The 27,771-nt window shown below is 29.0% G+C and overlaps 1 protein-coding gene and 1 pseudogene across 1 annotated transcript; both read left to right on the forward strand.

Moving 5' to 3' along the window:
- The window catches only part of LOC149058068 (zinc finger MYM-type protein 1-like), a 32,383-nt pseudogene extending 8,243 nt beyond the window's left edge, over positions 1 to 24,140 (forward strand).
- Positions 24,141 to 26,126: 1,986 nt separating this feature from the next.
- LOC149058070 (E3 SUMO-protein ligase ZBED1-like) lies at positions 26,127 to 27,394 on the forward strand. The gene is made up of 3 exons (XM_089220654.1): positions 26,127 to 26,601; positions 26,672 to 26,926; positions 27,033 to 27,394. Exons 1-3 carry the CDS (start codon positions 26,127 to 26,129, stop codon positions 27,392 to 27,394), a joined length of 1,092 nt encoding a protein of 363 aa, XP_089076780.1.
- Positions 27,395 to 27,771: the final 377 nt, after the last annotated feature.

Raw genomic sequence — 27,771 nt, forward strand, 5'->3', positions numbered from 1 at the left:
ACCACGGGAAAATTTTACATGATATGAAGTTATCAACTATTTTTCGCTCCTTTTCGAAAAGATAATATCCAAATTCAAATATGATAGGGTCGTGAAAATAAACTGATTACATTCGATTACGTCCAGTGTTGCCGATTTGGTTTTTTTATGACTAGATCTAGTTTTTTTTAGTGTTTCATTGTTTGGTATATTTTCAATCTGGTAGATGGTTTTTTTTCTGGTTGTTTTCCGGTATTTAAATTTAATTGGCAACAATTATTGGATAATAAAAAACCACCGACTAAAAAAAAAAAATGTATCTGAATGGCTGAATGTGATAATAATTATTTATTATCATTCCAATGGGCAATGATACTACAAACCACGATTAAAGATATTATCTTATTACGCGATGTATAGAAGAGTCTTATTATCATATCGTGTCTTATTATTTTGTCTCACTATCTAAATTATTATCAATAGTTGATAGCACGGTTTAATATCCAGGGGCGGGAACCGTAATTGAACCGGTTTTTGGAAACCGGTTTTACACGAAAAAAAATTGAAAACCGAAACCGTTACTGAACCTAAACCGAAAAGTTAAAAAACCGTAATTAAAACCGAAACCGAAATAATATTATCAAAAAAAAATTAAAATATTAAAAATCAAAATCAAAATGTTTAAAATCACAACTGCCAACTTAGTAAAGTAAAAATCCCAGCAATCTATCCAGCAGTGTGACCGAAACCTATAAACTAAAAATGTCCCGATAAATTCCGAGATTATGTGTCGCACGGTGGGTTTATAAAGGGGAAGGCATAGAAATGAGAAATCTGAAATCAGAAATAGCTCTGCTAATAACTATTATGAAGAATTAAAAAATGTTATTTTAGTAGATTTTGACGAACGTCTGGATAGTCAAAGTTTATTTTTCATATTTTCGTTTAAAAGTTCCATTTTATTTTCAATATGGGTCGTAAAATTACTAACCCGGTGGAAAAAATGTTTTTTTTGTACAATATATCGACAAATTCTTGTATATGCCAAGTAAATAAGTGTGTGACGTCCATAAAAGGTCGACATAGCGCTACACTTGAAAGGCATGTACAAAGATTACACCCAGAACAATACTTAGAACTTCAAGGTAAGTAAATTAAAATGTAACTAGGTATTTATTATTTTTATAATTTATAGAAAGGAAAAATATGTCAAGTGAGGTGGAAACTCACAAAAATGAAGACCCTACTTCTTCCTCCACAGTTACAAAAAAAGTGAGATATTTTAAAATAAATAATAGGTAATTCTTCACAAAAGCAAAATTCAAACTAATTATTAAAAACATTTAAAATTGTAAAATTGTTGTAGTATAATAAATATAAATATTTAACATATTTATATAGGTACCTGGTACCTATTACAATAATTATGAGTTAAGCCTTAGAACTAAAAATTAATTTCTATACCTAAATCATTTCCATATTTGCAATGTTTGCGTATTATTTGTTAATAAGTTTTAATTTGAAATTATAGAAACAGGCTTCAATCAATAAAATGAAAAACTTCAATTTAACAACAGTAAAAAAGACGATAAGAGTTAACATGGAGTACCAAGATTTGTTGGACGGGTGCACTGAGATGGTTACTAATAATGGCAGACCATTTTGTGCAGTTGATGATTCAGGTTTTAGAAAAATTATCAATCCTCTGTTAGTACAATTTGGCCCTGGTAAGTTTACTTGTACTTTTTATGACTTCTTCTTCATACCAAATACCTACCAAAATTAAATTTTAATAAATCTTTTATATTTAAGAATACACTATTAACGTGAAAAATGTAAAGGAGAATATTATAACAAAAGGGAACCTAATTATAAAAAATATAAGCGAGGATGTAAAGGGAAAACTTCTCAGCTTAAAATTAGATTGTGTAACTCGGCAAAACCGTTCGATACTAGGGATAAATGTCCAGTACATGGACAATAATGATGAGGTGGTTCTGAAGACTTTGGCTATGACACAAATCGACGTTAAGCATACTTCGGAAAATTTAAAACATGCGGTATTTAATTATTATTAACTGCAATTACTTATTTGCTAATTATTTCATTATAAAACTAATATTTTTAGGTCTGTGAAGTTTTAAAAAAATTTGATATTTCCAAAAATCAAATTTTTTCAATTACATGCGACAACGCAAATAATTTGATTAAACTAACTAGAATTTTGAGAGAACCTGATGCTACTGATTTTACATACAGCGAATCTGATGATAGTGAATCTGATATAGACAATGTTAATGTTGATGCCAACGATGTTACAGACGGTAATTACATGGTTTTGTATTTTTAATTCACTTTTCTTTAATATTACTTAAGTATAATATTTAAATAATAGGTGAACCAGATAGCTCACAGGAAATGGAAACTTCTATTTTGGAAGATGTCCTGTTGGAAACTTTCGCACCCGACCCTGAGCCACTAACCAAGTGCATTCGCTGTAGTGCACACACAGTTCAATGCTGTGTTATTGATGCGTTGAAGTTAGAGTCAGTACAAGAAGTACTGAAAAAAGTTAAAAGTGTAAGTTAAAAATTAAATATTTATGCTTATTTAATTTTGTTTTTAATTAATATAAAATATTTTAAAATAAACAGATTGTTAAAAAGTTAAGAACCAGAACCTTTATGGTGAAACTAAAGAAAAAAGGACTAAAAATGCCAAAAATCGATATTGAGCCAAGATGGAATACCTCGTATGACATGCTGGATCGATTCTTGGAGCATAAAACTTTTTGTAAAAACAGAGAAGATAAATATCCTGAACTTAAGTTGGATGAATGTGATTGGATTGCAGTCTCGGGCATTGTGAGTTAAACAGTTAATTGTATTTATATATATTCTATTATAGTGTTATTGTACAAATTAATTAATTTTCTAGGTCAAAGCATTAAAACCAGTGAAAATAGCTACAATGGAGTTACAGGGACGATCAGTGAATCTGAGGACTTTTTACTCGGTTTGGTGTAAGCTTAGGGAGTCACTGATCATAGTTACATCGGATTTAGCAATGAGTGTGTTAGATGAGATGAATAAGAGACACAGTAAGCTGTTTGACAATATTTTAATATACTGTGGTATGTATAATATATTAGTATATACTGATTTAAATTTGAATGATAATTAGATACATACCTAACTCAAATTGTATTTTTACTATTGAAGCTATGTATCTGGATCCAAGCTACCAAGGTATTTTGACAGAGGATGCCAAACAGCAGGCCAAACTGCATTTGGCAAAAACTTGGAAATTATTAGGCCATTTGAACCATGTTATACCAGCTAATGTTGAAACTGAGACAATAAACAATCCAAATCTGTCCGATGATGATATGGATGTAACAGATAGGTTTGAATCGTTTTTGAGGAGTCACTCATCTACACCGACTGCAACTACAAGTATTCCTTCTGTTCCATCCATTGAAACATTACTAGAACAATATGACCGGGTTCCGTACCAATCTTACAAATTAGATATTATGGAGTATTGGACCACTAAGAAACATATTATGCCAGAGCTATATGAGCTTTCAAAAGTTTTAATGGCTATTCCTGCTACTCAGGTATAATATTAATATTGATTAATTGTATATAACCTATAGAAAAGATTTCTCTCCAGATTTTCCTGCTCATGCTATTTTTATAATTGTATATTCATTATTCTTTTTACCTCATCAAATGTAAAGTAGATAGTAACTACTTTTATATTCCAGGTGTCTGTGGAAAGGTGTTTTTCGGGGTTGAAGTTTATTCTGTCTGACCTCCGTTCTACTATGTCAAATGACTTGGTTGAACATATCATGGTAATACGAGGCAACAATAAATTATAGTATAAGCAACTATAAAATCAACAACAAAGTATAATTAAAAGGTTACTTTAATATAAATAATTAATATAATAAAAATATAGTCTTACTTATTTTTATGCTATTTGTTCATTATCCTTCTCTTGTGTCTGGTGGTAAATTTAATAAAGGCCATACAGCCACAAAGGTACATCATAAAGTGATAACTATGGCTATTTAATATTTTTTTTTTTACTTAAGTGTAAGTATAAAATGCACTAAGACTAAGACACTAGTATATCACTGGTAATCACTGAATATTTTTAAATACAATATGTTATATAAGTATGTATATTTTGATGTTAGATATTAGAATACTCCTGACTCGAGTCTTGACTCCATAGAGACATAGACTATAGAGTAATACAACTCTAACTTGATGACAAGTCTTGAGTAGGTGAGTAATATATTGTCATATTAAAATTTTTTATATTTATATTTATATAACATCTTAATTAAGATCATAATATACAATGGATGGCACCAAAGCCTATCTCGCAATCTCGCAATTTAATCAAATTTAGTACAAATTACTACTTAGTACTTAGCGACAAGTCTCTCTTAAATGAGTTATCTGCACATGCGTAAGTATACTCATTAGTCGTTACACATTTATCACTCGTTATCACTAGCGGTATTATCACTATTATTATCATTCTGTGGTAACTGGTAGTATAGAACTACCAGTTACCACAGAATGATAATAATATATATATATAATAATATAGTTACTATAGAAGTCTGTGACTGCATAATGCTGCCATCACAGATAACAGAATACCAACCTTAATGAGATTACAAATTAATAATTTAAAATTTTTAAAATTTTTTTTTTTACTAAACCGAAACCGAAATTTCTAAAACCGGTAACCTTTACATAAACCGAAATTTTAAAAACCGCTAACCGTTACATAAACCGAAAACCGTAAAACCAAAACCGAAACCGTAACCGTTAACTGAACCGATAAAAATTGATACGGTTCCTGCCCCTGTTAATATCACAGATAAGCTATGTTTGTGGCCGGTTAAATATCTGTTATCAGCCGATTAAGCGATTAATCGTGATTAACTGTGTTGGTGAAATCGGCATAAAACTTATGATTTATTATAATATGTTTTAATTTAACATATTATAATTTATTATCTATAAACAGACAAAAGTGATTAAAAAGAGTAAAACCATAGATAATGCGACTAATGCAGTAATGCCTGCTGCAGCTGAATTCCGAATATAATATAGTAATATTATAGTGATATAATAATATATGGTTGACATTTTAAAGATATTGCATATTATTTGCATGTCTGCATATAACTAATAACAGTATTTAATTAACGTTTCCGTGGACTGTGGTTTTAAAATGGGCAAGCCTCAATATACACAAAAGTTCAGACCAGAATGGCTTAAGCAAAAAGAATTTTATGACTGGCTAAAAGATGTTGCTGGTGATCCACCTAAAGGATATTGTAAATATTGTTACTGCACTGTTCGTGCCAGACGAGCAGATCTTTTGTCTCGCATTGAAACAAAAAAACACAAATCGGCAGCTGGTTCAGTAAGGATACATTCTCATGAAAAAAGTAAAATTAACTTTGGTCCTCCATGTCATAAAACCGCCCATGCCGAAGCATCATTAGCACTGTTCATTAGTGCACATTGCTCAATCTTGCCAATTGATCATTTAACAGAAATATGTAAATTACAATTTCCTGGAAAACCTGCAGATAGCTTGCAATTGCATCGTACTAAATGTACAGCAATTGTGAACAATGTTTTAGCCCCTTTTTTCTTAAATGATCTAAAAAATGATATTGGTGATAGTAAATTTAGTCTTTTAATCGACGAGTCCACGGATATTTCAGTTACCAAATACTTAGGCATTGCCATTATTTATTATAGTTCCTCTTTAAAACGTATAGTTACTACTTTTTTTAGTCTTGAAAAATTAACAGAATGTAATGCAGAAAGTATTGTAGAGTCTGTTAAACTATCATTAAATAAATATAATTTGAATATTAAAAACTTAATTGGATTGGGAACTTATAACGCAAGTGTGATGGTGGGAGTAAATAAAGGTGTTCATGAACTACTTAAACGTCTTAACCCATATATAATTTTGGTACGATGTGTGTGTCATTCGATTCAACTGGCTACTTCTCATGCGTGTTCAGAAACATTACCTCGACATCTAGATTTTCTAGTCAGTGAAACATATAATTGGTTTTCCAAGTCTACATTGAGACAACAATCTTACCAAAATCTTTTTAAAGTTTTAAATGACAATCAAACACCTCTTAAAATCGTTAGAGCATGTAATACACGATGGCTCTCTATAGAAACTGCTGTTTCTCGTATTATTGATCAATGGAGTGAATTAAAATTACATTTTGATATGGCCAGGTCCAAAGAAAAATGTTATACAGCTGAAATGCTCTATAACATGTATAACGACGAACAAAATTTGGCATTTTTTCTTTTTCTTAGACCAATTTTATGTGATCTTCAACGAATAAATAAGCTATTTGAGAGTAATAATATTGATCAAACTAAATTAGGTAATGAAGTATGCACATTGATTCAATTTATAGCAAAGTTTATAGTTGTTCCATCTTTTAGTTTTAATCCTATAACAAGATCAGATTTTGCAAACCATCTTCACCCAAAACCTCACTTGAGATACTCTATTGAAAATAAAGTATCTCAATTAATAAATTCCAATAAATTATCAAAAGATAATGAAAAAGTTCTTAGGGATAGATGTATCAAATTTAATATACTTTTAATAAAAGAATTACAGCAAAGATTACCAGATAATATAGAAATTTTTAAAAAAATTGAAATTTTATCACCTTCTAACACATTAAAACAGCATAAAGAAGAAATCAGTCCTTTGTGTAAATTATTAGGCTATCCGGACAATAAAATTGAAAAAATTGATTCACAATGGAAAAAAATCAGTATAATAACTTGGAATGATTCTAATACCAGTGCCACTTCTTTTTGGGCAGAAGTTAATAACTTTAAGGATGCCTCTAATACTAATCCCTTTAAGGAGCTCTATAATTTTGCTCTAACTGTTTTAAGTTGCCCTTGGTCCAATGCTGAAATGGAGAGGGTGTTCAGTTCAATGAACATCATAAAAAGTAAAGCTAGAAACAAGATGGGTACTTTGTTATTAACTTCATTATTACAAATAAGGTCAGGATTGAAAAGACACAATAAATGGTGTCATAATTTTAAATTACCGTCTGAAGTTGTAAAACATATTGGTACGAACAGTATTTATAAAAACTCTCAGGATAACCAGGATAACATAAACACTGATAATGATAGTTTGACTGACTCATATACAGATGTATTTGACGAATTCTATTCTATTTAATTATTTTATTTATTCTATGTTTTTATATATTATTATTTATGTTCAATAACTTTTTTAAAAATTTTTAATTTGTTAAAGTTACAAAATAAAGTATAAAAATTTAATTTTATGAAGTTTTATTATTCTAAAATATTGTGTTATATTCATTATAATTAATAATAATGTTATTTTGTTTGTTATTTTGTTTACTCTGTTATAATATAAAGGATATAATTATTATTTATGTTCAATAACTATTTTCAATGTTACCAAAAAACGCACTAAAGTGCTCACAAGAGTCTTGCCAGTCTCAAATAAACCCCCGTCCATTCACACCCGACGCAAAGGAGAACCTAAGACTTACGCAGAAGCAACTGTGGGCAATTCAAATAATCTAAACTCTGAACCTATTTCCAATATTATATCCCAATTTATTACGCAACTTAATTCCCTCTTTACTCCATTGATTTCTCTTTTATCCTCTCTATTAAACACATTACTTTCTAAGAATACCTTATCTCCTTAATTGCAGTCCTCACGAAATCATAAATATCTAAACTGTTGTTATTAAATATTCTGTGATTATGTTATTTTAATCTTAATTGGATACGATATCATTTTCTACCGTCTATCATTATTTGTATTAATCAGATTTATTATTATCATGTTTAATATTATTAATTTAATTGTATACTTGTAATTGTCGAACTATAATAGCTGTAGCTGAAAGTTCTAAATAAAAAAAAAAAAAAAACTATTTTCAATTTTTTTAATTTGTTTAAGTTACAAAAAAAAGTACAACAATTTAATTTTATGAAGTTTTTTTATTTTAAAATATTTTATTATATTCATTATAATTAATAATAATGTTATAAACGATATATCTGATTTTTATTTTGTTTTTAAATACTATAATTTTTTTTTACATAATAAAGAATGAAAATAAGGATAAAAGCATTTTTTTTTTTTTTAAGAAATGTGGTTTTTGGTTTTTTCTGGTTATTTTCTTATTGGCCTTAGGTTTTTTTTCATCTAGCATATCTGGCAACACTGCTCGTCTACATTTATACCTTAGATCAGGGGTTTTAAACCTGTGCGTCGCGGCTCCCAGGGGCGTCGCCGGTTATTATCAAGGGAGCCGCGTTCGCAATAGAAACTAAAAATAAAATTTCGGCGCACCAATACATATTACATGTTGCATGTGTGAGATAACCGTCGATAACCGTGTTTGCGATATCGAGTAATAGCATATTTCGATTACTATTTACAATTAGGTAGGTACTTAATGATTTGCCTCTAATATAATCTATCAGTTGTAAAACGCACACCGCTGTCGCCTGTCTGTTTTGTATTCAGTGTGTTATATGCGCTACGGCTACGTATATCGACCGATATTTATTACGATCGAACGAAGTTAGATTAAAATTATTATAAGTAATGTAAATTTGTTTATTTTAAATGTTCGTATGGGAGCCGTATATTTTATTTCAAAATCAAAAGGAGCCGTGGACCCAAAAAGGTTGACAACCACTGCCTTAGATCATATACTATGGATAGAGCTACTGGCTAAATATTTGAAGCCAACATAACTATGGTGAATTGTGGCAAATACGCATGCGGGCAATATACATCTTGCGCAGTCGCGACGGCGCATAGTTTACCCGTCGGCCGTAATCACCGCTGATTTTGACAGTGATAACAAAGAAACAAAATTCCTGTTGTTTTTTTTTATTTAAATTTTAAGTTTAAACCTGACTTTAAACTAAATTATTATTTATTTTAAAATGAGTAATAAAAACAAAAATGCTTGCAGGTTTTGCCTTAAAACTCCAGCTATGCATCCAGGCATCTCTTTACACTCGTAAGTATTTAAATAATAATCAAATCAACAATAAGTACCTACCTAAGTAAATTATTTTGAAAAAGTTCTTACACTTGCACAATATTTTTAATATATGTCACTGTTTTATATTTATTAGATTTCCTAGTGACACTAAAATTCGAAAATTGTGGCTCACAGCTTGTGGAATTCGAGAAGAGGATTTCAAACATAACTTAAAACTTTGTTCACTTCACTTTGAAGAAAATTGTTTTAAATATAATGCTGTAAGAAGATCCTTGAAACCTGGTTCAATACCAACTAAGCTTTCAAGTAGAACAAAAAGTTTTTTTGTATCTGGGTATATATCATTAGTTTTTATTTAAAATTAAAAATTACATAATAAGTAAAACACATTTTTTATTCAGATCATTTTGTAACTTGTCAAGTGCCAATTCAATGGAAGTAAAACTTGATGATCAAGACGCTTCAACTTCAACTAATATCGAAGTTTCCAGTACTGAAGTGTGGAATGCTCAAGTATCCAGTTGTGAAGCGTTCAATACAGAAATGACTGAAGATTCTTATACAATTACTCCCAAAAGAAAACGAAGGACGTATTATATTGGTGATATAAAATCTCCTGACTTATGTACTCCCCGCAGAGCTAAAGTTCATTTTAACAATGCTAAGTTAAAAATTCTTAAAAGTCGCAAAAGAATTAAAGTTTTGAACCAAAAAGTTAATCGACTAAAAAAGAAACTCTCATCAATGGCTGATTTATTTGCACATTTGAAAAGTAAAAATCTGATAACAGAAGAAGCACACGATACAATTTTGGTAAACACTAAACATATTTTTAGTCGGTGTATTGTTGTGTTTAGTTTATTTTTATTATTATTTAATTCATCACAATTTACAATATACAATTGTGTATAATGTTCACAAAAAAAAATTTAAGAATTTTAAACTAATAATTCTAAGAATAACAATTATATACAATATATATATTTAATATTCCATTTGTATTTTGTTATGGTAAATGTTAATTAGATGTATGTCGTTGTAGTTTTCTTAACTGTATTAGAATAACAATTATTATTTATTTATTTCCATTAGAATGTAATGTTATGGTAAATGTTAATTAGATGTGTTTTTAACTTTTCCTCCTAATAAATGTATTATTTATATGTGAAAACTCTAAAAAACTTAGTTTAATTTATACTTAACCCACCTCTTCATAATCCTGGCTATCCTACTGTAAACATATTTATTTTTATAGGTAATGGCTATTGTATGAAATATTATGTAAAATGTCAATAAGTGATATATTATTATTTATTACTGTTTTTAAATGTGTAATATTTTTAACTAAATGTTTCATACATATAATATATTATATTCGATTTTGGGTTTTAGAATACAACAAATGAATCAATAAAGGAAACACTGGGTAGAAGTTTAAAATCTAAAAACGCCAAATACTCGCCAGTAATGCGTAGTTTTGAATTGACATTACAATTTTATTCATCAAAGGCTTACACATATGTTCGTAAAATGTTTAACAATTTATTACCACACCCTGCAACACTAAGAAAATGGTATACAGTCGTCAATGGCAACCCTGGTTTTACTAGCGAAGCTTTCAAAGCAATTGAATTACGTGTAAAGGATAGTAAACAACCAGTGGTATGCAACATTTGTATTGATGAGATGGCAATACGAAGACAATTGTCATATTTTAATGGTAAATTGTATGGTTGTGTTGACTTAGGAACTGGCAATATAGAAAATGACCAGGATAATGTACAAGAAGCTACTAATGCTCTAGTCTTTAAGGCAGTATGTTTAAATGGTCATTGGAAGGTCCCAATAGGGTATTTTTTGATTCATAGTTTTTCTGGTAGCGAGAGAGCCAATTTATTAAAACATTGTTTAGAGTTATTCGCTAATACTGGAGCAAAATGTCATTCCATAACATTCGATGGTGCTCCATGCAACTTATCCATGTGTACATCATTGGGAGCAAATTTTAACTATTATTCACCAGATTTTAAACCATGGATAACTGTAAACAATGAAATAATTTATATTTTTTGGGATGCAGCTCACATGCTTAAGTTGGTAAGGAATACCTTAGGCGACAAAAAGATTCTTATCAATGACAAAAATGAAGAGATACAATGGAGCCATATAGTACAATTACTGGAAGTTCAAGAATCCAAAGGTCTGCACGCTGCAAATAAATTTAAAAAAAATCATATTAGATATTACGAGAACAAGATGAATGTCCGTTTAGCCGCGCAAACTTTGAGCTCAAGTGTCAGTTCAAGTTTAAAGTTTTGCGAACAACTAAACGTTTTAAAGGGAACAAAGGCTACATCTGAGTTTTGTGAAATTTTTAATGATGCCTTTGATATTACAAATTGTCGAAACAAATTAGCAAAAGGGAATTACTACATTGCAATCAACGATAATACTTTACCCAGAATAGAATCGTTTTTGGAAAAATTCAAATTGTATGTTGAACAACTGAGGTATGAGAGAAAAATCCATGAACTTGAAGGTGAAAGTGTGTTAAAAAGTCAAAGAAAAACCGGATTTTTAGGCTTTATTATATGTATTTCTAATCTTATTAATTTGTTTCATTTGGTTAAACGTTATGGTATGACTTACTTACTAAGTTATAAATTAAGTCAGGATCACGTAGAAGCATTTTTTAGCGCTATGAGAAGCCGTGGAGGATATAATAACAATCCCAATGCGATTCAATTTCGCACAGCATACAAACGTCTACTTGTACGGCATGAAATAAAAGGATCGGAGTTTGGCAATTGTTCTCCACTTGAATGTGCCAGCATCTTATTTGTTGGCACTAGTTCTCGAAAAGACGCAGATGCAATTTGTGACATACATTGTGACGAAAATGAAGAGGTCTGTTTATTTAATGAATTTGACCATGATTATTATGAAAGATTACCGATTCTAGAAGAATATGTAGTTGATATAGTAAAATATACTTCTGGCTTTATTGTGAAAAAAATCAAGAGTAAAAAAAATCTTTGTGACATATGTGATTCACATTTAACATCAAATGAAGATGTAGATACATCAGTATTATTAGAAATTAAAACAAAAGGAAAGCTAATGAAAGCATCAGCTGATGTTCACAAAATATGTCTAACAGCAGAATATATATTTAGACTTCACACAAACATTTTGCTGAAAGACAAAAACGTAAAACAAAAACTTTGTATTAAAACAATGAACGAAATAGGTATGGATTCATCCATTTTCAACACTCAAATAATGCTTAACCATATAATGACCCAGAATATATTTGACAATCATCGGACTCAACTAATTAAGCTTATTATAGAGCATTACATTACTTTAAGGATGCATCACTATGTTAAACAGCACAGCCAGGCAACAACTGGGAAAAATATTAGAAGAAAATATACTAAATTAATTTTATTTAAAAACCAATAGCCATTAGCCACTATGGTCTGTGACCACTATTCCATGTTTAAATTTATTATGGTGAATAAGATGAATATAGAAATGTTTTTAATTACTTTATTGTATAGAATTTATTGTACTTATTAATATTTATGCATACCTATTATATTTTAATTTTTAATATTTAATTTCAACCGTGGACAAATTCACGTAAACAGTAAAATATACGTCATGTCATAATCACTAATCACGTATCATATTTTTATTATAACGATTACGCATGCGCAGTAGGTGGCGCATGCGCAATAGATTTCGGTCACCTTAATAATGTTGTCTTCAACTCGTTGTACACGTTTATATTGCAGTGGCTCTATCCATAGTATATGATCTAAGATTTATACAATCGATTAATATCAGTATTTCTGAAAAAAAATAACCCAAAAAGTTCTAAATTTATAAATAAAATCACATTTCGCTATCACATTGCGTCGCTTATACTGCAACAGGGCGTATCTCAAAATTTGACAAAATGAGATTTTTATCGATATTGATAAAACAGGGCGTGTATAAAATATTTTGTTCTATAATTTTTTTTGTTAGACTCCTGGTTAAACTGTTAATCAGGAAAATGATAACACAGCGTATATCAAAACCTTGTATCAACATAACGTATCTCAGCTAATAACATAGCATGGCAGTAGCATTTTGAAAACTCGAAAGTAAAGTAAGTTTATTTTATAAATTAAGTAAATATATTCTTTAGATAGTGGTTAATTTTATTAAGAGGAATATTTGATGTGAAATACTGAAAGAATTATTGTAATTAAACATACACAAAAATATATATTCACTTCTGAAAATGTACTATTTAATCTTTTGAGATAAGTCTAGTTAGTCCACTATATAAAATGAGATAAGTGTTGTTGTTTTAAAGTAATTATTACATTATAATATACTTATATTAATATTTAGTAGTTTTATAGTAAGTTGTTAAATTTGAATATTTTTAGGTGAACAGAACCTTAATGACTACATTAAACATGATGTCTGACATTGAGTTTGAAAGTGATAATGATGATCCAAATTGTCTATCTGTTGATGAGTTAATGAATGCAGTTGACAATAATTCTCAATTTAAAACAACCAAAAGTGATAATGTTAATCATATACAACAGCAAGAATTATTGCCTTTAAATGCATTAAATTCAACTGCTACATCTACAGAATTGGCTAGGGGTTGTGTTGAGAATATCAGACCTTTTGAAAATAGCAATAATTATGAAATAGACATAAATAATATTGAACACTTTGAATTTGAAAATGTTATCAATACATTGGGACATTATTATACAGATTCTCAAAACAGTGAAGTTATTGAGAATGAAGACATAAGTGAGGAAACATTAGGCATACCAACAATTTATCCAATAAATGATGCTGTGAGTCAAAATATTGAAGTTCTAGAACATGAAGGAAACACTAATAATAATGCACACAATGATGGTAAGAAACGCAGTAAGATTTCAAATCCAAATTCATGGAGCAGAAATACAAACAAAAGTAAAAGATTGAAAGGAGAACCATACATAGGATATAGGAGGAAAGAAAAAGATAGTACCCTAATTATTTTACATGACACTCCAAGAGAAGGGCGAAGTATTGGACCACCGTGCCAATCTGAAGTATGTAAAAAATGGAAAACAAGATTATGCTTGAGTATAAAACCTGAAGATCGTTTAAATATTTTCAATAATTTCTGGTCAATGACATCTTGGAAAGAAAAGCAAATATTTATTTTATCATTGATAGAAAAAGTTATTCCCAAGCAACGAACTATTGGAAGTTTAACATCTCGAAGAAATAGTTCATATTTTTATTTTTTAAAAATTGGAAATGATAAATTAGGGGTTTGCAAGAATATGTTCTTAAGTACTTTTGGTATTAAAGAACCAACACTGAGATATTGGTTAGAAAATAAAACTCAGTATGGATCAAACTTGCCAGAAAATACACAGGAATTGGAAATTGAAGATGAAGATAGTGAACTTTTAGTAAATTATAGAAATGGACACATAAAAGGAAATTCTAGACGAGCAATAAAACATAAAAATATTTACTTAAATACATTTTTTAATAAACTTCCCAAATTACCATCACATTACTGCAGAAAGTCTTCAAAAAAATTATACCTACAGACAGAAATAAATTCAATATCACAACTTTACAAGATTTATTGTGATAATTGTATGACTGATAAAGAAGAACCATTATGTAGAAAATCATTTGACAATAATTTTTCCCTAAAAAATCTTTCCATATTTTCTCCAAAAAAAGACCAATGTGACAAATGCTGTCAATACAATACTAAAAACTTGCCTGAAGAAGAGTATCAAAGACATCTATTAAAAAAAATCAAGCAAGAGATGAAAAATCTAATGACAAAATTTCTGCAAAAGCTGGTGAATGTCACTTATTCACTTGTGATTTAATGGCAGTACAATTGCTTCCATATTCACAAGCAAGTTCTATTTATTTTAAAATGAAGCTTGCCGTTCATAACTATACTGTGTACAATTTAAGTACCCATGAAAGCACCTGTTACTGGTTTGATGAAAGTCAAACTGAACTTGTGGCATCAACATTTGCTTCATGTTTGATTGATATCATTGAAGAAACTTTAAACAAATGCTTAAAGCCAGTTATTATTTATTCTGATGGTTGCACAGCACAGAATCGCAATTGTGTTATGTCAAATGCTTTACTGCATCTCAGCATAAAATATAATATTAGTATAACACAAAAATTCTTAGAGAAGGGTCACACTCAAATGGAGTGTGACAGTGTACATAGTGTGATTGAAAGGAAACTAAAGAAGACTGATTATTATTTACCAAGTCAGCTATCTCAGCTCACCAAAGAAGCCAGAAGTCATCCATTTCCATACATCTCAAAATTGTTACAATTTGATTTTTTTTCAGATTACAGCAATAAAAAGCTCATGTTCTATGAATCCATAAGGCCAGGAAATATAGCTTCTGATCCAGTTGTTACAGAACTGAGAGTTATACAATACTGTCCAAGTGGTATAATTTTGTATAAAATCAACTACAATGATTCTTTTAAAGAGTTGCCAAGGAGGCCAAAAAAAATTGATCCAGAACATATTTTAAAGTTTCCTAAACTTCACCAATCTCCCAAAAAAATTAGTTTGGATAAATGGAATGATCTGCAAAGTTTAAGGTCCATAATGCCTTATGATTGTCATAGTTTTTATGATGCGCTACCCCATATGGATAATAGTGTACGTAAAAATAAAAAAAGTAAAGGAAAGGACTGAATTTAACTTAAAGACTGAATATTGTTTTATTTGCTAGATTTTATGTTTTATTATAGTTTTAAGTATTATTTTGTTTTAATTAATATTTTATAAGTTGAGTAACAAAATAAAATATTATGTTATTGTTTTTATATTATACAAGTTGATTTATAATTATGTTCTATCTTTTTTTAATATTTATATATTTTTACTAATAATGTTATCAAAGTCTTAAATATTATTTTGTTTTTATTGATATTTTATAAGTTGAGTAACAAAAGAAATGTTATTGTTTTTATATTATACAAGTTGATTTATAATTATGTTCTACCTTCTTTTATATTTGTATATATTTTTAAATCTAATAATGTTATCAAAGTCTTAAATATTATTTTGTTTTTATTGATATTTTACCAGTTGAGTAACAAAAGAAATGTTATTGTTTTTATATTATACAAGTTGATTTATAATTATGTTCTATCCTTTTTTAAACCTATTAAAAAGAACTGTCAAGGTAACTATATAATATCCATAATATGGATATTATATAGTTTTATATTGTTATATTATATTATTATTATATTATATTATTTATATTATTATTATATAGTTTTATATTATTTTGTTTTGTATATTATACAAAACAAAATAATATGTTTTACAAAAAATTTTAAAAACCATACACGGCAATTCATTAAAACTGCGTATCTCAATATAATTATTTTATAATTCCACATATCTCATACACATCAATTTTAGAAAACCACCTATCTCATTATTATTGCTTTTTAACAACACGTATCTCATTTAAAACCAGTTTTTTAAACAAAATATAACATTTATCTATTAAAAACTATTTATTATCAAAAACTATATTAATTAAACATCACATGTACTAAACTTAGTCAGATTAAATCATTTAAATTATATTTTTTGATGATTGTGGAAAACATCAAAAACTGAGATACGCACTGTTGCAGTATAAGCGACGAATTTGGTTCTTGGAAATACAAGAAAGACAAATAAAGGAATTCCCAAAATAGATACCATTGAATGTTGATGTATATACGATTATTACTATATTATATTATTAACCAATAACCATTAATATTTAATACTATTAATACTTCCCATGACGACAGTCCATAATTACCCGAAGTCAATAGTCGTTCTAGAGTAATACCTACATAGAACATAGTACATTAGTACATAGCGTATACACTATACAGTATAGTATACCGTGACTCTCGACGTAACGTGTCTAACGTGAATTTCTCAATTTTCTGTTACCTTTTAAAATTGTTAAAGTATGAGTGACTTTGGAGATGGTAATTGGGATAGAACGCCCGAGAAAATCAAACGCTCGCGAAATAAAGGTTCAAAATCTCACAAACAAACACACAAAAAACAGAAATTTCGTACGGAATGGATGGATCAAGAAGATTTTAAACTTTGGCTCGCTCCAGTTATAGGTGAACCACTAAAAGCTAAATGCAAAATATGTATAGTTTATTTAACAGCAGAATTAACTGTTATAAAAAAACATCAAACCTCTCAAAAACATAAATCATCTCTCCGTTCAATTTCAACCAAAAATATTATACATCCAATAAACACTTATTTTATTGATGATTCAAAAAGCAAACTTCAAGATCAAATAAAAAATGCAGAAATGTTATTATGTGGATTTATTTCAGAACATAATTTGTCATTTAATACTATAGACCATTTAAGTAAATTATGTCAAGAAGCATTTTCATATTCAAATATAGCAAAAGGTGTAAGTATTGGTCGTACCAAAGCAACAGCAATCACGAACAATGTTATTGGGAAATGTCATCATGAAGATTTAGCAAATAAATTAATGAAGTACAAATTTAGTGTAATTATTGATGAAAGTACAGATGTAGGAACGGTTAAGAATATGGCAATTTGTGTTAAGTACTATGATTTGGAATTAAATAAATTGGAAACAAAATTTTGGGAACTAGTACAATTATTCACGGACCCAGCGAGTGCAAAGGCAGGTGCTAATGCTGAAAAATTATTCAATACTTTGATAAATTCATTTGTTGAAAATAAAATTTCATTGGACAATATCATTGGTAAGTACCTATTAATTTCAAAACAATAATATTTTTATTACTATATATTTTGTTATAAAAAATATCAGAGGTAGGTAGGCAAGTCACTAGTAGTATCATCACTATTTAGTGATAGATGTGCAAATTTAACAAAAATTATTTAAAATAATAACTGAATATTTTGTCAAAAATACATCTTACATCTCTTATATTAGACAATATCTATATAGAAACATAATTTTAAATTCAAATTTAATGCATTATTTTTCAAATCAACTGGCATATAATATATATTTGTTTTTTAAATAACTAGCTACCTATAATATGTATAATTTTATTTAGGTTTTGCATCTGATGGATGCAACACCATGTTTGGAGAGCACAATTCAGTTTCTGCAAAATTAAAAGAACAATTTCCCGGTAATTTAAAAAAGCACCTATAAATATATACTTTAATATATTTTTATCACAAATTGTATGTAATAATTTTTGTATTTTCATAGGTATCCTTCTACAAAAATGTATTTGCCACAGTCTACATCTTGTTGCTAGTGCAGCCTGTAAAACACTTCCAAGAGACTGTGAAGACCTGGTCCGTGACGTATTCAATTATTTTAAAGCAAGCTGCAAAAGAATATCTCAGTTTAAGGAATTTCAAGATTTCTGTGAGTTAGAACCCCATAAAATGTTACGTCCAGCTCAGACCAGATGGTTATCCCTTACTATGGCAGTATCTCGTATACTTGAACAATGGGAGGCTTTAAAAAAATATTTCGCTGCAAATTATAAAGGTGATAGGCTAAAAGTTGCAGAAAACATTTATTATCGCTTACATGACCCTTCAATTTTTATGTACTATACATTTTTAAACTATATTCTTCCAAAAATTACATCTCTAAATAAATTATTTCAAAGCGACAAAACAGTTATTGATTCTGTACATACAAAAATGTCTGAATTGTATAAAGATATACTTTTTTCATTTGTCAAGAACGTTCGAAATCCATTTACAATTGATCCTAAAGACGAATCACAATATTTACCACTCAAAAATATTTATTTAGGTGCATCAATGTTTTTATTAACACAAGACAAGAATATTAATGAACAAATGCTTTTAGATGTAGACTTTTTTTAATAGAACTTTGCATTGAAATTAAATTGCGGTTTGATTTTAGTGATCAAATCTTATCTTCTATAATTTATACTTCGCCTAAACATATATTTAGTCAACAGGATTCTAATACTCTCTTAAATTTTATTATTTTATTCCCAAGAATATGTAATGATAAAAATCGTATGCAATTGATTGATGATGAATGGCGAAAACTAAATTCTTACTTTGATTCAGACATGATTAATATACTTAAAAATAAAAATGTTGATGTGTTTTGGTTAGATCTTTATTTATATGAATAAAATGGGGAAAAGCTGTTTTCTAATCTTTCAGAGTTTGTTCTGAATATTTTGTCCTTACCACAGTCAAATTGTGTTTGCGAACGACTGTTTTCTAAAGTTAACTTAATAAAAACCAAATTAAGAAATAAGTTAATGACTAAACAAATAAATGGATTAATAAACACTAGTGAATGTGTGAAAGTTAGTACATGTGTTAAATTTAAACCAACTAAAAACATGTATGCTTGTATGAATAATGCGATGTATGATTTTTCAAAAGATGAATTAAATAGTGAAATATTTATTGATGAAATTGATTGTAATAATTTGTTATAATTATATTATGTAAAATAATATTATGTAAGCTATATTTAAAATATTTCATTATTATGTATTATGTTTTATTTGTTATAAAATTGTTATTGTATATAATAAAGTAGGAAAATAGTTATCAGCCTATTACTTGAGATTTTCATTACAATGTTATGTTTTTATTGTTTTATTAAATTGTATCTTTATATAATATGAAATAAAGTAGCAAGAACAGTATTTACTTAATTAAGTTTTAAATGTCATCATTTTCTACAGCGAGATGATTCATAACCCAACGAAGTGAATGCAAAAAACGTAATCGATTTAACCAAAACAAAGTGAACTGATGTAGTGTTTTACATAGATCTATTTCCACTGCTAAGTCCAAAAACCGTGTACAACTTTATTACATATTACAATGTACAGGCTCAATTTATTTTATTAACACTGGAAAATATTATTACGTAGGTACATATTCGATTTCAAAGCACGGTGCACTGCTGCACTAGTGACTACTAACTAGTGTCTGTGGAATTTCAGTAGTGATGGGCGGGTAACGAATAAAACTATCGGGTATTTTTTATTCAAATAATTTATAGGTATTCCAAAATGTAGTGTATGTGATGTTGGCGCCACTGGCACATACAATCTAATTGCATTATCAGTAAAAAAAAGTGTTTTGTGAAATAATACATTTTTGTTATAATAAAATAATCATTTAATTCTTTTTGTAAATTATGCCTGGATATTACACAAAATATGAAAAAACCTCATAACCTCATAATTTTAGATAGTTGAATAATTGATACTATTGATACTGTGGCGAACCGACGCCACATGGCCTCCCTGCGTCGTCGATATTGTTAAACGGTTGGTCACATTGTTTTCGCGCCGAGAGCCGGCCTCCACGCCGCGGCGGCGGCCGGCGCTCGGCCTGTTTTTTCGTAACCGTCAACCGACATATACCTCGCCGATTTCGGGCTCCGACGCCATCACGCCATCTTGTTCTCTTGCCGTTTGCAACGCAAACCCTCGCACCGCGAAAACCTTGTGACCCACCGTTCACCTGAACTTTTGTATTTACTGTACATTATTTTTGTTGTTCTCTCGTCGCGCCCGTGTCAAGTGGCCGACTCGAACAAACCAAGTTGTTGTAAACTGTCCATACGACCATACCTATCACTCGAATTTGTAATAAACGTACCTTGTACACCGAACAATCGTTTCTTTGTTTTATAGCTCCGCTCGAGTAAGAACTTACTCGCGCGAGCGTTGGAGGACGCCTTCGATAGCGGCGTAACCTCCACAATACTATAGATAATGAATACTGTTATCACTTATCATGATAAAATTTTATCAAGACTATTATGAATTATGATGCAAATCAAAAGCATTCCGACTTCGTGATCGAGAGATTCTGCGATTTCTACGTGACTGCTGCTGCAATTAATATTTTGAATTTCGATTATATTTTTGATTATTTCATTATGTCGTGGATAAAAAAAAATAGCTCCATTGTATGGAAGTATTTTGAAAAAAATATTAATTCTCCAAATGAGGCTCTATGTACGATTTGTAATGAATCATACCAAAGAGCAACTGGTACATCGAATTTATTAGAACATCTTAAAAGAAAGCAAATGACCAGGTTAGAACGGGACAAAATTATGAATAGAAATGATGAACTCGATGATACCAATTTACCAGGTTATTATTATGTTATTTGAACTTGTCAGAATGTTTTAATGGATATCCATATTGTATACTATAATAATGATTATTTTTAATTATTACTGAACATATTAGGTAATAAATATAAATAAAATATTTATATAGGAACATCTGAATCATCCCAACACCGCCAACAGCCAAGTTCTTCCAATTTTTTTTCTAGGTCAGACCCTCCTACTCAAACTCAAACTAGTGCTGTCAGTACTGATACTTCTACCTCTAGCGAACCGCCAGTAAAACGTCAAAAACAACTTCTTTTATCAAATATGTAAATAATAATTTATATTAAAATATGTAATGATATTGAAATAAATTAATAAAGTATAAACTTTGATTTAAACGATAAAGTAAATTTCCAAGAATTATGTGTAAACAATACAAGTCAACTGTAGACTAAACACATCCAGTGGCGCCGAGTACGCACTTAAGGTGGTGCATTTGAACCACCTAAAATTATGGGTGGGTGGGTGGGTGGGTGGGTTGTGTGGGTCTTGGGTAGGTAAGTAAAAATATTGAACCAAGATAGTTAATTCTTTTACTATACTAAGTATAAAGTATTTAAGTAGGTACTAGGCACTTAACTACTTAAGCGTTAAGCAGTTACCAGTTACAACATATTACCTGTTTACCTGTAACCTAGGTAGGTATAAGGTATTGCATTATTATATTATTATTATAACACTTACGTTAGCGTATGGATAGTTATGGATAAAATATTAAAGTATGTGGCCAAAATATTGACTCATGATTCATGGACTCTATTAGTCTATATAGTCTGATAATTCAATACTGAATACTTCATAGTTTGATTGAACATTATGTAGGTATTGTGGGATTATTTATTGACTATCGTTGGTCAAAAATCGAAATCGGGCAAAAATCTTAAATTATCTTTAAATCCAATAACACCGTCCAGTCAGGTTAGGTTAGGTTAGGTTAGGTTAGGTAACCTTGGAAATTGCTGCTTGTTGGTCAATCATATGATGGAGCCAGCAATATGCGGGGTGAATATGAAGGACTACAAGCTTTAATCAGAGAAATAAACCCAGCAGCGATTTATACATGGTGCTATGCACATAGACTTAGTTTGGTTGTTGTTCAAATGTCAAGCTGTTCAGCTAATGCAGTTGATACATTTGGGAATCTGGAGCAGTTGTATGCACTGATTTCAACAAGTAAAAAGCGGGTAGCGATATATGAAAATATGCAAAAAGAAAAAAATCCTAAAGCAAGAGTGCATAGACTTAAAAGAGTAGAAACCACTCGTTGGATGTCATACTCATCAGCACTGAATACAGTATTATTAACATACGACATAGTTATTAATACATTAGAACAGATCAAAATAACTGAAAATGCAGACTTCAAAGCCAGATCTAAAGCTACGGGTTTAATAGATTTTTTTTTATCAGAAAGATTTGTTTTGACAGCAATCTGTTATAAAAATCTATTCAATATTTTAGACCCAGTAACAAAAATTTTTCAAAGTCAAGATATTGATTTGCTAGGTGCAGTAAATAGTCTTCAAGCAGTCTCGAGCAGCATCAAACGCTTGAGATCTGATGATGCATATAACGACTTGTGCAATGAAGCAACACAATTTATGAATACATCGGAATTTACATTTACTTCATTACCAATACAGCGTAGTAGAAAGAAAAAGTTATTGTCTGGTGAAACAACTGAAGACCATACATTTATTGATCCTAAATTCCACTATAAAGTTAAAACATACTTAATTGCAATAGATTCAGCAATTACTTGTATTGAAGAACGCTTTCATTCAAAATCTCAAGAATTATTGAAAGATATTTCTTTATTTTCTGTTTCAGTTCTGAAAAAAACAAAATCTGACCCTAACACATTACCAGATGATGCATTTAATAAATTTTGTAATTTGTACAGCAAATTTATTAATCATACCGAGTTAAAAAAAGAATACTTAGAATTTTCAAAATTATTTTCTTATTTTGAATCTGCTATGATAGGTTCTCAATGTTTACATCCTAGTTCTGCAACTAGTGATAATAAAGAAAGTTCTTCAGATTTAGAAGGCAGCGATGAAGAAGAAGAAAAAGAAGATACCGTTGGTCTAAAAAAAAACAGTAGCCAAAATTTGGGAACACTTCTTCACGTATTTAAGGTTGTTACTAATTTATTTATTTACATTCCCTATTTAGACCTAAATATTTTTGCTGGATAAGAGCAAAAAATAAATTATATAATATAGTAACTCTAAATTATTGTAATTTATAGGTATGTCATACTTCCGGATTACAGAGCATTTTCCCGACCTTATACATGGCTCTTCAAATCGCATGTACACTACCAGTGTCTAGCACAACACCAGAGCGGACGTTCTCTAAATTAAAAATCGTTAAAAACCGATTGAGGACAACAATTAGTCAGGACCGCTTGGAGCAGTTAATGATTATTTCTTGCGAATCTGATATTGATATAGATCATAATCAAGTTGTAGATGAGTTTGCCAGTACTACATCTGTATTATCAAAACATCTAACCTAATGTTTGGTATTATGGTACCTACCGGTATATTTTTTATTTTTTATTTTATGAATAAAAATCTCTAAATGTTTTCATATTTATGTACCTATTAAGGTTTATACTTATATAATAAATAATAGATTGATAAGAATTAAGAGGTAAAATATATTTATCATCCTATAAATGTATGCTAATAATATGGTATCAAAATGTTTGTAAATACTAAACAGTAAGGTTTATTGAATTAGATAAATTCATTTAATTTCATAAATACAGTTGTTTGATAAGTAAAGTGTATGTGATTCGCGAGCGAAGCGAGCGGTTTTGTGTGGTTTAGTTTTGTGGGTGGGTGGGTGGTCTTTGGGGAGAGTTGAACCACCTTTTTTTAATGAACTCGGCGCCACTGAACACATCCTTCCTTGACCCTTGTTCACATTTTCTACTTATTTTCTATTTTATATAACAGATTATCAATTTTTAAGAAATATCTAATTAACTAGTTGTATGTATACCTCAACAATTTTAATATATATATAAGTTAAGAATTCATAATCTATACTTGACATACTTTATGTTTAACATGTCTACCATAAAAAGTAAATAAATAAGTTTTAATAACTAATTGATTATAATTTTATTTTTATTTACAGATTTTATCAATATCCAACTGGTTTGGAAAATTAATTAATCTCTGGAAGGTTATCAAACATTTTTGGCTTTGAGTAAAAGCAAAAGCTTTAGACTTGATCTGAGGCTAGGTTTAAGTATTTTATGCTAACATTGTATTTCTTATATAATTGATGTTTTTAATTATTAACACCCACAAGCTGAATGCTGATTATCTACTTCATTGATATATTGTTTTCAGAAAAAGCCAAATGGTTTTAAATTGAAATTAAAAATGTTTATTGTCTGATCAAAGGAGATAAATCAATTTGATTATAATAGTTATCTAAGCCATTAGTTCTCAACCAGGGTGACACGAAAAATCAACGATAAAAAGAAAAAAATCATATTTTTATATTCATATTAATATCAATGTTTTGAACGTTTTTTTCTGTGTACTGTATTTTTTTTTTTTTAATAGAATAATTTTTAAATATAAAACTAAGATTTATATTATTTTGATGTTAGGGTGATGCAGCGTTTGATTCAGGTGGTTAAAGGTGACACAAATCAAAAAACGTTGAGAACTACTGATCTAAGCCATCTAATTTGAATTTATAAAATTAAAAAGTTTACTTATATTATTTACATTTATGATTTATTTATGATTAATTCTATTGACTGTCAACACAATAATTTATTAGCTTTTTTTTTCAAATTTGACATCAAAAATAATTGTTTTAAAATGTAAGTATGATCTTGTTATTAAATGCGCATTGTTTTAGATTTGGAGCACCATCTGAATTGCAAATTAAACATTTTCATGAGGCAATTGTAAAAATGATAGCTGAGGATTTGCAACCGTTGTCAATTGTGGAGAATTCTGGTTTCCAAAATATGATAAAGCTATTGGATTCAAGGTACGGATAAAAGTTTTTTTGTTAAAATGCTTTTATGGTTTTAGAAAATCAATTAAATTAATTTTCTTTTTTCAATAAATATTTTTTATATTAAAATCATTTTAATATTAATAAAATGCAATATTATTTTTCAAAACTCACTAAACAAATATAAGATTAATGAATAGGTACAACTTTTTATTATTTTATAACCAAAAATATACATCAACAATAATATAATATATAATAAACACAACTCTCAATTAAAAGAACAACAAATTTTTTGACATTGACAATTATTTATATTAATAATCTAACTATAGTTAAAAAATTAAAAATATAATAGAAAAACATCCCAATACATTATATTTACCATTTAATCAAACAAATTTTGTAGGTACCAAATACCAAGTAGGAGATCACTGAGCAGAACCATTATTCCTCAAATATATGAATATGTAAAAAATCAAGTTCAGTCATTATTAAATAAAACCAATTATGTGGCTATTACTACGGATGTCTGGACTTCGATGAATACTGATTCTTTCATAACGATGACTGCTCATTTTTTTCCAAAAGACCAAACTCAGCTTAAAACCATTGTTTTATGAACAAAAAAATTGGAATCAAATCATACTGGTGCATATTTAGCTGAAATGATGACTAGTGAATTTAATATCTGGGATATCTACCCAAAAGTGATTACAATTGTGACTGATGGTGGTGCTAATATTAAGTCTGCAGTTAGACTTATGGGCATTCAACATATACCATGTATAGCTCACAAACTGAATTTAGTTGTTCAACATGCTCTGTATCTAACAGATGACGCTGAAGCAGGAGACAATGCATATTATGCAGAACAACTGAAAAACATTTTTTTTAAATGTCGGGGTATTGTTGGTTATTTTAAACGTAGTGAGGTCGGTAACAGGTTTTTAATGGAAAAGCAAAAACAACTAGGTCATGGACAAATTTTAAAACTAAAGCAGGATGTGCGTACAAGGTGGAATAGTTCCCTATTTATGATGGAGAGACTAGTGAAATTAAAAGAGCCTCTTACAATAGTAATGATTTCACTAAATGATGCTCCTAGTAATCTAAATTCTGAGGAATGGAACTATATTGAAGACATTGTACCTCTTTTAAAACCTTTTGATAGTCTAACTACAGAACTATCAGCAGAGCAATATCCAACGATATCTAAAGTTATACCATTAATACGAGGTAGTTTTTTTAATATATTTACAATTATTTTTAAATAACAAATAATAATTTAAATTACAATCATTTATAGGATTGCAAACTTCATTAAATGGAAAAAATCCCAAAACATGCCTTGGACAATTTGTTAAACAAAATTTATTGTCTAACATATCCAGAAGATTCGAATCAATTGAGAAGCAAACAGTGGTACCATATTTTTCCCGGGCAACTTTGTTGGATCCAAGGTGCAAAAAAGTAGCATTTGGAGTTGAAAGTAATGCTACTGAAGCTGAAAACAGCATCATTTCAGAAATTACCAGTTTAATGCATAATACTGCTGAAACTGGTAAATACTAAATATATTAAATCTTATGTTATAAAATAAAACTCACGACATAATATTTATGAAATATATCCTCTTCATAAATCATAATTAATATTTTATTTTATAGAATCTGAAATGCCTACTGGACATGACAAAGACAACTCTGATAATTTGTGGAATTTTTTGATAAATAGAGTTAGTAGCGTTCAGTCGACTAGTACAAGCAGCAGTAGTGCTATTGTTTTGATGAAGCAATACATGAATATGCCATATCAACATCTGAACTGCAACATCGTGGAATATTGGAGAGATCATAAATCATTGCTTCGTCCTTTAAGTGAAATAGCCTTAAAATATATTATGATTCCTGCAACATCTGTACCTTCTGAAAGGATATTTTCAAAAACAGGTCAAATTATGAGTGCTAGGCGTAACAGGCTGTTGCCTGATAATTTAGACACTCTTGTTTTTTTAAATAAAAATATGTAACTTTCAATAATATTTAATTATAACTTAAAAGTTCTAAGTTATAATATACTATTAAAATATTTTTAAGTGCCTGATGCTTTTTTTTTTTTACAGTTACTCAATATCCAACTGGTTTTGAAAGTCTTCAAAGTATTTAATCTTTCTTCCTTTAAATTCAATTAGGTTCAAGAAGAGTCTAAAATTAACAGCAATTACAACTACCAATCAATAAACAAATTGTATTAATTACCTAAATTATTATTCGTTATTAAAAGTACTTATATACTTCATGAATTATGAATTTTAATACCTTTTTTCATTTTTATGTGTCTTAGAAAAGAGTTGAATGTGTTATTACTGACCTATGGTCTGAATTGAATAATATTGAACTATTCAAA

Source organism: Diuraphis noxia, unplaced genomic scaffold (genome assembly GCF_037042655.1).
Source record: "Diuraphis noxia isolate RWA-SAM2 unplaced genomic scaffold, SU_Dnox_SAM2 contig0002, whole genome shotgun sequence".
Classification (NCBI taxonomy): domain Eukaryota; kingdom Metazoa; phylum Arthropoda; class Insecta; order Hemiptera; family Aphididae; genus Diuraphis; species Diuraphis noxia.

Excerpts from the sequence above, each read along its gene's own strand:
- LOC149058070 (XM_089220654.1), top strand. The coding sequence starts at position 26,127 with ATGGGCATTCAACATATACCATGTATAGCTCACAAACTGAATTTAGTT. Across the intron at positions 26,602-26,671 it reads AGTTATACCATTAATACGAG|GATTGCAAACTTCATTAAAT; the intron begins GTAGTTTTTTTA and ends AATCATTTATAG. Across the intron at positions 26,927-27,032 it reads GCATAATACTGCTGAAACTG|AATCTGAAATGCCTACTGGA; the intron begins GTAAATACTAAA and ends TTTATTTTATAG.